This window comes from Myotis myotis, unplaced genomic scaffold, assembly GCF_014108235.1.
Source record: "Myotis myotis isolate mMyoMyo1 unplaced genomic scaffold, mMyoMyo1.p scaffold_m19_p_14, whole genome shotgun sequence".
Classification (NCBI taxonomy): Eukaryota; Metazoa; Chordata; class Mammalia; order Chiroptera; family Vespertilionidae; genus Myotis; species Myotis myotis.
Window position 1 is genome coordinate 16,072,408 of NW_023416318.1, and position 11,933 is coordinate 16,084,340.

Sequence of the window (11,933 nt, forward strand, 5' to 3'; positions counted from 1 at the left end):
AGATGGTGCAAAATAAAACAGAAACAGAAACAACAGAAAAACAAAGCAGTCCAAGAATGTTAAATATGTATTATTGCAAGCACTAACTGCACTGTGTCTTCTCTGGGAATGTATGGAAGGTATTTGTTTTCTCTTATCTAACCTTGGATGCAAACAAACCACAAACAGAATTTTCTTAAGAATTATGAATACTGTTGTTTAAATTAACTGAATCAAATTGACTGAAACCTCATACCATTTCCACTTAAGTAATCCAGTGTTCTGACAATAATAATTTATAGGATTCCCATGCAATTTCAACTAGGTTTTTCATAATTGCCATTCCATTTGCATATCTAGCTCTTTAGGTCTATTTCTCAATAGGGCATAACTCAGGGGTGTAGAGGGATGTTCATTGTGACCTCCAAACCAATAACCTTCCTCACAGCTTTATGTATGTACATAATTTATTTATATATTTTTTCTCTCTAACCTCAGCATCTCTGTTCATACAATGTCTACCTTCCTTTTAGTTGCCACCTTTACTTTGTGACTTCTTTACTGTGTAGCACAAAAGGTTTTTAGGGAATAAATATTACATAGCCAATGGAAAAAATCTCTAAGCTCCAGACTATTTATTTATCAAACAACTCGTTGATATAGATTTCATGGAAGCACTATGCACAATAGCCAAAATACGGGAAAAAAGCTAAATTTCCATAGATGAATGAATAGATAAAGAAACTGTGGTATGTACACACTATGGAATATTATTATTATTAAGCCTTAAAAAAATAAGGGGATCCTGTAATTTGAAACAACCTGGGTGGACCTGGAGTACATTATGCTACGTGAAGTAAGCCAGACACAGAAACTTAAATACTGTATGGTTTCACATATATGTGGAATCTAAATTAGTCAAACTCATAGAGGCAGAGAGTAGAATGGTGGTTGCCAGGGACTAGAGGGAGGAGGTAAAAGATAGGTTATGGTCAAAGGGTACAAAGTTCCAGTTAGACAAGGCAAGTTCTGGAGACCTATTACAAACCATAGCGCCTAAAGCTAGCAATACTCTATTGTATAACTACAATTTTCAAGAGGGTAAATCTCTGTTAAGTGCTTTTATCACAAAGATAATGATGATGGTGATGATGATGATGGTGATGATGATGATGATGATGATGACGATGATGATTAAAATGATGGTGATGACATTGATAATAAAGGTAGCAGGATGAATCTTTGGGAGGTGACCCATATATTTATGACCTTGATGATGGTGATAGTTTCACAATGTATACTTATCCCCCAAACTCACAAATTTGTATACATTAACCATGTACAGTCTTTTACATGTCAATCATACCTCAATAAAGTATTTTTAAAAGAAATAGTTATCTTTCTTGAAAAATTGTGTTTGTGAATGATATTTGTCCTCAATACAAACCCAAGGGCTCCTAAAATGAATAAGAAATATGCATATAAAAATATAATAAAATTATATGAACAAGCAAATATTAGAAGAAAAATCATAAATACTAAATATGAAAAGGAAGATTAATTTCAGTGTCAGGCAACTCAAACTGAAATTGTCTTAAAGGTTAGAAATATAATTTAAATTATTAGAACTATGACTTATTTAATCAAATATAATTTTAAAACACACATGAATCATATATGATATAGAATTAAAATCCCACACAAATGTTTAAGATAGAACTGAGTTATACAATATTTTACTCTTTGGGATAGTCCCAAATTCTGCTCTGCCACGGAAGTAAATGTGATATTAAAGTAGAAGAAGTAAAATTTATGCAAGAATCAGGAGAACCAGGTTCTATTCTTAGATCTGACATCAATGAAATTGCTTTTGTCAAAATAACAACCTCTCTGATCTCTATATTTGTTTTTGCTAAAAAAAAAAAAAATCATGTCTTATATGATTTTGGCAAATCAGTTATTAGTGTTTTTTGTTTGTTTGTTTCACATACTTCTGCACTCCTCCTGGGAACATGAGTCACATCTGGCTGTTTCTTTCAGCTGTTCCTTGCATAACACTGGATGTATGAGAACGCTGGGAGGCTCTTTCATGCTGTCTGATCAGAAGCTTTATACCTGTCTATCACCTTCCTGTATGTGGACATAGGGACCTCTGTGGAAAACATTTGTATGTGTATAATAATCAAAATTAAATGCACTATGCCCTAGCTGGTTTTACTCAGTGGCTAGAGGGTCAGCCTGCAGACTGAAGGGTCCCAGGTTTGATTCTGGCCAAGGGCACATGCCTGGGCTGTGGCCTCGATCCCCAGGAGCAGGTGTGCAGGAGGCAGCCTATCAATGATTGTCTCTCATCATTGATGTTTCTCTCTCTCTCTCCCTCTCCCTTCCTCTCTGAAATCAATAAAAATATATTTTAAAAAATACACTAGATCTCAGAGGACAAATTTATTTGTTCCAAAATTCTAGCCATGCAAACCTCCTGGTATCCACCAAGAAATCACCCTTGTAACTGGTTATATCAGGAGAAAGAGCACTCACCCACTGGACCTATGCCATTAGTTCTATGTCCTTCCCCAAAGTCACGCTTAGTTGTCTTCAACGGGTCTGTTGCACAAATAGTAATGGGTGGATAATGCCAACATACTAATTTTGAGCTATTTTCTGCGCTTTTCTGAAGAATTTCAACTGTCGGACATGGAAAATGGAATTCTGCTCGTTTTTCTGTATAAACAAAACCACTTTTACTCCCCCAAATTTTTCTCTCAGATGCTCACATAAGACTGATTCTCCTGGGCACATCGCCATGTTTATCCTGCATCATTACATGACATTCAGCCCTCCCTACTCAGCATACCACCTAATCGCCAGGAGGCTCTTGGGTCAATGTGAGAAGCAAAGCAACACACCACACTTAAGGGACAGCTGCCTGGTATCATGTTCAACCATGTTGTTAACATGCCTTAGTGAGTCATGATTAAATATCTCAAATAGCAAACCAATAAATTTCTAGGCAGTATGTTACAAAGGTATTCCGTTTTCAATGTGAGATAGGTATAAAAGTAACCCTAAAAAGACTCACACCCTGGTCAAGGCAAACAAAGCTCCTAATACATTTTTAATGAAATTTATAGAGAAGAGATTTTTTACCATGTATGTAAAATAAGAAATGTGAAAAGATTTTCACATCAATGTATGTGTATTTTTATATGTATGTATGTATGTAGTTTATCTAATTGACAAATGACTTCATATTGAATATGTATTGCGCTAAAACCAGCACACACTACTATAAAGAATCAAAATAGCGGCCTATACATAATATCTTAATCAATAAAAAATATATTAAAAAAAAAATAAATAGTGAGGGAGAAAAAAAACACACAAAACAAAACAGGATAACGGCCTAACCAGTTTGGCTCAGTGGATAGAGCGTCGGTCTGCGAATTGAAGGGTCCCAGGTTCGATTCTGGTCAAGGGCACATCCCCACTGGGGTGTGCAGGAGGCAGCTGATCGATGTTTCTCTCTCATCGATGTTTCTAACTCTCTATCCCTCTCCCTTCCCCTCTGTAATAAAATATTTTTTTTAAAAAAAGAATCAAAATAGGAACACCAGTAAGGTGCTACATTAGAGATAAAATGACAAGTAATCTGTGAGTAGGTAGATGGGAAGTAGTTTAAAATTATTTTTAAGATATTTTTCTATGCTAATGTTAATGTTCTTCTGCACTGTGGTTACTGAATGCTTTAATTCTGCTATTTGTCTTATATCCTTTTAGTTTTCTCCTTTCTAGTCACCTTGCAAACTTTAAAAATATTACCGTCCCTTTTGCCATCCCATTGTAAAAATGCCCTCATTATTAATTACTAAAATAGGATAGCTTTTGTTCCCAGGTCTTGCATATTTTCTCCCAACTTTTCACTGCTTTGCTCAAGGCTGACCAATGATCAAGGTCAGATTTCTCCCTAAGCATTGCGCCTGCCCCGATTATACCTCACAGGTTCCTAGCCCCAGTGCTTTCCCTGTGGACCTCACGTCCCTCTCAAGCTGAAGATGTGACTGACTACTGAAGACAAGGGCGTACCAGAGGCGATGGGGACAGAGGGAGTTCTCATCTGGCTTTTCTACATCACATCTCAACAACTAAGGGCAATTACTTTGTAGCTGCCCAGTCTTCTTGCTTCCACCCTTCTCCTGGTTTCAGAAAACATGACAGCTATTCCTTGAATGCCTCGGGAACTACTTACAGATGTCCATCCAATTTGTTCCTCTATCATTGTTCTAAGCTACCCATGCTACAACCTACAAATGTGCCTCTTCCTTTCATCTGGCATTCCTCATAGTGATCTGAGCCCTTTTCTTTCAAACTCCTTCCCATGAGGCAGAGATCAGACAATTCCTCTTACTCACAAACTCTGACTGCTGTGACTTCTGTCTTCAAACCCATGGCAAACTCTATCGCCCCTTTGCCTACAATAAATCAAGAGCATCACAGATTCACCTGACAGCCCTGCCTCTAGTCATTATCAACATGTTCAAAGTAAAAAAAAAAGGAAGAAAATAGCAATACATTTCTGATGACAAAGGAAATGAAGTGAACACATTTTCCCCTATTCCTCCCCCTAAGTACAGCTAAAAGTCTTGAATTTTGTGTTATATATAAAACAAACATAAAACATCTCTGAAAGGTGGAGCAAAGAAGGCAAACTTGCTAGGAGACTTGGGACTCAAGGACAGACATGGTAGTGTGTTCCCTGCATTTTCTTTTTGCCTCCTCGATATCCTGGATTGGATACTTGAGAAGTCTGTAACATGGTACAGCTACTTCAGAGAAAGTTCTGGCATTTGGTTATAAAACTATACATGTATGCCTACCCTGTGACACTTCAATTCCAATCCTAGATATTTATGAAAGAGAAATTAAATCATATTGTCACAAAGGACTTATAAAATAATGTTCATAGCAGTTTGATTCATAACATCCCAAAACTTGAAGCTGCCCATGTGTTCATTAATAGAAGAATGAATAAACAAATTGTGATTTACTCATACAAGGAAATGCTACTCATCAATAAAAATGCATAAACTCTCAATACATGCAACAATACGAATAAATCTTAAACATGTCATGCTGAGTCAAAGAAGCTAGACACACGAGTAGAACATAGTGTATATTTCTAATTATTAGTATATGAAAAAAAATCTGTATTGTTGTCTCTGAGGAATGGGAAAAGTATTGGCTAGGAATGGGCATGATGAAACTTTCTGGTATAATGTAACTATTCTAAAACTTGAAAGAGGAAGGTATTACAGAGGTGTATGTATTTGACAAATTCACCAATTGTAGACTTAATTCTTCATTTCATTGTATATAAATTTTATATCAGAAGTAAAGAACTAAAAGGATGAATAAACATATAATAAGCAAGCATTATTAAATGACAATGGTAGAATCTAGGTGGTGAGTATAAATATTCACTGTAAACTTTCAACTCTGCTTTATGTTTTAAATTTTTCATATTAAAATGTTGGGAGAGGACTGGACCATATGTATGAATAGGTGTGGTTTTCTTCTGGGGCTGTTTATTATATTATTTGTTTATCCCTTAGCTAATACCACATTATCTTACTTATTCTAGCTTTATATTAATTTCTGTTTCAAGATTATCTTTATTATTTTTGGCCCTTTGTTTTCACTATAAATTTTAGTATCAGATTATCAATTTCTACAACAGTTTTTTTGAGATTTTGATTGGCATTGAATTGACTCTATACATCATTTTGGAGGAAATTAACATATTTACAATATTGGATCTTTAAAGTATGAACATACTCTGTACCTTTACTTATTTATCTCTTTAATATCTCTCAATAATGTTCTGAAGTTTTTTGTATAGAAATATTGATCCTCTTTTTGGTACATTTCCTTCTGGGTATTGGAAAATTTATTCTGTTGAAATGTTATTTTATTTTTTATATATAGTACATGCAAATAAAATGAAAGGAACCAGGAGAAATGCCCAATTCTAGGAATGGGGTGAGAAATAGACACAATAAATGTGGAAGCACTTAGAGTGCCAGGAAGTAAAGAAGTGCTAAAATAATCTACATTTATGAGAGTTTGTCACAAAGAGACACAGGATCCAACTGAAAGAGTTCCCAACAGCCAAAGCTGGAACAAATGGGCAATAAAATAAAATAATACGGTATTGGATTAATACCTAAAGTATAAAATAAATACCCAGGAGTCAATACTGATGTCAATAAATTATTGGAGAAATAAATGAGGGGAAAAGACAAATGTCTCATGCAGAAGAGTTAAAAATAATTTATGTAGGTACCTAGTCTCAATAAAGGCATCATAAATTCCCACTCTTTATGTGTGGGCTACCCATGGTTACTTTCATCCAAGGAGTACAACACAGAAGAGGAGGAGGGTTATAAGTTTACAGTTCGTGGATAAGTCTGACAAATATTGCCTCAGCCTGTGATCAAGGTCAAATCAACATTGTTAAATTGTGTTGATGATATGTGCCCTTGATATGTGATTAAAATGGCACTTTACCTCTGTGGTCTTTCTTCCCAAAAGCCATAATCCCAGTGTAATCATGAGGAAAACATCAACCAAATTCCAGTACAGAAGTATTCTACAAAATACCTAACCAACACTCCTCAAATTTTCAAGGTCATGAAAAACAAGGAATGTCTGAGAAATTGCCATAGTCAAGAAAAGCCTTAAAGAGACATGACAAATAATGATTATTCTGGATGGGATCCTAGGACTATTTATATTTTCTGTTTTATCTTGTGTCAGGTTGGGTATGTTGTACATTTTTAGTAATTAATTTAATCTAATTCTTCATTCTTATCACAAAGAAGTTCTATGTCTTCTATATTGCTTTGGGTATGTGAAGAACCTGTAACAATGTCTTCTTTTTAATTCCTGATATTGGTAATTTATAACTATACTTCTTTTCTTAATCAAATTTGCTTCAAGTTTATCAATTATTTGTTTTGTGTTTTTTATGATTTAGCTTGTGGTTGCCATATGACATTCCAAATTATAGTTGAATGTCTATGACAGATATATCATTTTCCATGTCCAGTCTCATAAAATTCCTAAGTGTTCATGTTCAAAGGAATATTAGAGGGTTTTTTTTTTTAAAAAAAGAAACTGAAGTTTAAACAAAATAAAATTGACAAAAACCTTTCTAACACTGAGCACTTATATGGAGTAGTAGAAGCCATTATGGTAAGAACTAAAGCTAGTAAGAAAGTGTATTTGAAATCCATACGCTTTGATGCAATAAAGAATGATATTTAGTAAAAATGTTTTCCTGCAAGTTTTCTATTGGTCTCTCTGTGCTTCACTTGAGGTAATATGGTCTGGCCAAGGAAGTACAGATACTCCTCTTCTTATGATGGGGTTACTACCCAACAACCCCATCATGAATTGAAAATGTGAATTGAAATGAATTTCATACTATACAGTAGAGCATGGTTGTTTACCCTAGTGATTGGGTGGCTGGCTGGGAGCTGAGTTTCACTGCCCAGAATCACAAAAGAGTGTCTGACTGCATATGGCCAGCCAGGAAAAGGCCAGAATTCAAAATATGAAGTATGGTTTCTACTAAATGCATATCACTTTCACATGTCCTTAAAGTTGAAAAATCATAAATAGAGCTATTGTAAGTGGAGGGACCATCTGTACAATAATGATAGAGTAGTCACCCCTGAAAACAATCACTAAACTTTGGTGGAGATGATTGGGGAAAACAGTAAATTTCCTTGGAAGGAATTAAAAATAGAAAGTTTTTTAGCTGGTCTGTGTGGAAGCTGGGAGGAATGGATGGAACCTCTTCAGGTTTCCTCCAGTGTGATTCATTCATAATACTGAGAAAAGAATCTGATATCAAAACTCTTGGATTAATTTAAACACATGTATGTTGAATTTCAGCAGTGAAACTCTCTTGAGAAATGCAAAATTCTATTAATGGCTTATTGCCCTTTTATACAAGCATAATAAAATACTATAAAAGGCTCAGTGAACATGCTTAGCAGGAATTGGAACTTTTAGCATGTCTGCTATAACCATCGTATATAAAAGCATATATATTTTTAAGCCCCCATATGGGCTTCTGTTAAAAATAAAAACTAGTGTTTAGGAATAGCTATTTCCTGAAAAAACTACCCATTGACTTCTTTGCCAAACAATTGCCGCTCCCAAATTGACACATTTCCATCCATCTGTATGTACAGCAGGTTCCACATCATGATCATAACACAGACATCTTAACTTTCAATGAGACCAAACAAACATAAAATTAGCACTGGTGGGTACCCCTGCCACTCAGTTTGTGTTGGGTTTAACACCTTTTTTTATATATCCTTCCACATAAACAGTTTTATATTAGCCCTTAATATGATGCCTTTCAACAATTCGGTGTTGAGCTGTTCGAATGCACTAATTAGCAGTTTTCATACAAAGGGGAACACATTTATTAGAAAAATCCTGTAAACCTGAATCCCCTTTGGGCTCTGCCATTTGTGTGTGAATAATTCAATAAAAAAATATACTATATTGTTAATCCCAAGACTTTCCAGGAATATAATAAATCACAGAAGAAATATAAACTGTACCTTTATAAACAAAAGAAGAAAAATTATAACTTGCATTTGAGCTGAGCACAGGAATCAGCACAAGGAGCAGATGCATGTATAAAATGAAGCACACTTCATAATAACGATAAAAATATTACAATTATATATACAAGCAATTGACATATATGCATTGCATTCCATTTTAGCACAACTGGCAACACATTTATTAGATTAACACTTCATTTATTTTTTCCTATCACTGCCAACAATACCAAAGTCATACGTACACATATTAACTTTAGCAGAAAATAAACTTCATTTATTTCGTCCTATCACTTTCACAATACCAAAGACATATACATACATATTAACTTTAGCATAAAATAAACAGTCTTTAAGTATTTTGCACTATTTTGAAAATACAGAAACCTGTGTAATTTTCAAAGGATTCCAGGAATACATTTCCCTAAAATCTGGAATGTCCACATAGTCTATTTCTTTTGAAGGAACATTTAACATAGCTAGCTAACTATTTATAACTTCAAGGAATCTTTTCCTTTTCTCCAACTTTCCCCATACCTTGATCAGATAGTTCTAATTAATATTTCTAGTACATGTAAATAATTATATCATTGAGTGCTCTAAAATTATACTAATTCCTACACCATTAAGGAAGGAAAATGTTTCTAGTTTTTGATGCATTATAAGTGGGAGATACTAATTTCTAGATGAAATTATGCATAAGCAGGGGAAAAGCTTTGTACCAAGATAATATTTAAACATAAAATGTTAAGCATCTCAGGAATTAGGGATGATTAAAAGCAAATAGGACAACACAACCATATCATATTTGGATTGAGGGACTCTCTCCCAATTGTGCATTTTTCTACTCCCCAAAGCAAAAAGCATCTTTATATATTAAAATTGTTTAGCTGTCAGGATAGATGATTTAAACAGTAACAAACACTCAAAACCAAAGAAATGGCGTACTTTGGTAAATATGTTTATGCTATGTCATATAAATGAATTATATACAGTAGAGTAGTAACCTTTTTTGTTTTTTATTGTTAATACTTTGTCATTTGTGCAAACTGCTGCTAAGCAATGTAATTTCTAAAGCAAGTTTTTTAAAACTTGAAGGAAATTAACTCATACCAAGTTATGTGTATTATTTACTAATATAGTACTAAACATACTTTACTATTTTGGCTGAATAGCTTTTTAAAATTATAGTGAAATGATGAAATTGCTTCATTTTAAATAGAAATTTCCACACAATGGGTTAATTTCAATTCTTTCCAGCTTTATTCCCCTATTAGGAACAGATTTCATTAAAGACCTCACATATTTGCTATGGATATATTTTAATGTATTTTCTCCAAAGGTATAAAGCTGGCTGACACTTAGGTTTGTTTCTCCCTTCATGTCTTAGTTTAAATGGTGTTTTGTGTTATAGGCTAATGAGTATGTTACAGTGTATTTAACATATTTAGCATATAGCATTTCACTAAACACTCTGAGCATTTCATTTTGGGTGACTGCCATGACACTTGGTGAACAGTTTTACATAGTCTTTTAGTATATTTATATTTAGTCAAGCCTTTTAGAGACAGATTCTCTGTTTCTGGAAAATAGGGAGCTGTACACCCTTCTCCATTTGTGACAGGTGACACTGTCTCTTAGTAAACCCATGCTTGCCCACTGTGATGGAATTGAGGTAGGGCGTTAAAAGTTTAGGTCCAGGAAAAGGGAAATATTTCCAGTTCTTTATAGGCCTGTTATATTAAATTACATGACCACTGATATTTCCTAGGACTGATAAGCAAAGTACCACAAACTGAGTGGCTTAAAACAGAACTCTATTGTCTCTAGAGGCCAGAAGTCTAAAACTGAAGTGGTAGTAGGGCCTGCCCCCTCTGCTTCTGTAGGGGAGAGTCCTGCCTTGTCTCTTCCCAGCTATGTCTGTGGCCAGCAATCCTTGGTGTTCCTTGGCTTTCAATGTCATGACTCCGATCTCTCCCTGTGGAGTCCTATGGTGGTTTATCCTGTGTGTCTTCACATTATCTTCTTCTTCTTCTTCTTTTATTTTTTTTTGGTTGACAAATAATCTTTAATTGAAACATTTTCCTTGGTAGTTCTTAACTAGCCGGACATTCCACTGCACCACTGTTGATATCATCTATGATGTCCTGAGGGTGGTGGCTATCAACATTGCACCCCACACACTGGGCAGTCCCCAGGATCTCTTTAATGGTTCCAGAGAGTTCTCTAGCTAAAGATCGGTGCCTCATCTGTCGGGCAATGCTGACAATCTCATCAAAAGTGATATTTCCACTGTGCTTGATGTTTGTTTTTGCTTCTTTCTGTCTCGGTTCTTTGAGGGCTCTGATGAGCAGGGCAGAGGCAGAAGGCACTACTTCAATCTGGGCTTGACTGTTCTGAATGGTCAGTTTCACTGTGACCCTCAGACCCTTCCAATCACCGGTTGCTTTGGCGATGTCATCACCAACCTTTTTTGGAGACAGGCCCAGGGGACCGATCTTGGGGGCCAGGGCAGACATGGAACCCATTTCCTCACCGATGCACCTCAGGTATACGACTTTGATTTTGTTGGGGTTGAATTTCAGTGGCATGGTGGAGGCAGCTGGTGTCGGATGAACCTGGATTTGGGAAAAACCAAAGAAAATTGCCCACATTATCTTCTTATAAGAACACTGGACCTATTGAAGAGCCCACTCTATTCCAGTATAACCTTATCTTCACGAATTACACATGCAATGACTCTATTTCCAAATAAAGTTGGATTCTGAGGTACTAGGGGTTAGGAATTCAGCATATCTTTTAGATGGACACATTTCAATCTGTAGCAATCATTAATATCAGATGAAAACCTAAATTGGTATGCCCAAGCCTAAATGGCTAGCGAAAATCTTTTTCTAGATCCTTTCTTCTTCATCCTCTTTCTCTTCTTCTTCTTCTTCTTCTTCTTCTTCTTCTTCTTCTTCTTCTTCTTCTTCTTCTTTTTCTTCCATAATCCTCATCAGAGGATATGCTTTTTATTGATTTTTAGAGAGAAAGAGGAAGAAGAGAGAGAGAGGAACATCAATCAGTTGCCTCTCATACCCACCCGGACCTGATTGGACCCACAACCTAGGCATGTGCCCTGACCAGGAATCAAACCTGCAGCCTTTTAGGTGTATGGGATGACACTCCAACCAACTGAGTCACCCAACCAGAGAATCACCTCTCAAGGAAGTTTCATTGCCTGGAGATGGTGTCGTAATGGGAGGTACAATTCTCCTTTAGACACCAGTCATGTGGATGAAGAAAGAGTAAAGTGAAGAGGTTAGGGTT

General features: G+C 35.5%; 1 protein-coding gene across 1 annotated transcript; it reads right to left on the bottom strand.

Annotated features, from left to right (window-relative positions):
• Nucleotides 1-10,683: 10,683 nt before the first annotated feature.
• On the bottom strand, nucleotides 10,684-11,245 carry LOC118669497 (60S ribosomal protein L12-like). The gene has a single exon (XM_036335574.1). It carries the CDS (start codon nucleotides 11,210-11,212, stop codon nucleotides 10,718-10,720), a length of 495 nt encoding a protein of 164 aa, XP_036191467.1. The 5' UTR covers nucleotides 11,213-11,245; the 3' UTR covers nucleotides 10,684-10,717.
• Nucleotides 11,246-11,933: the final 688 nt, after the last annotated feature.

Coding starts and splice junctions, on each gene's coding strand:
- LOC118669497 (XM_036335574.1), bottom strand. CDS start 11,212: ATGCCACTGAAATTCAACCCCAACAAAATCAAAGTCGTATACCTGAGG.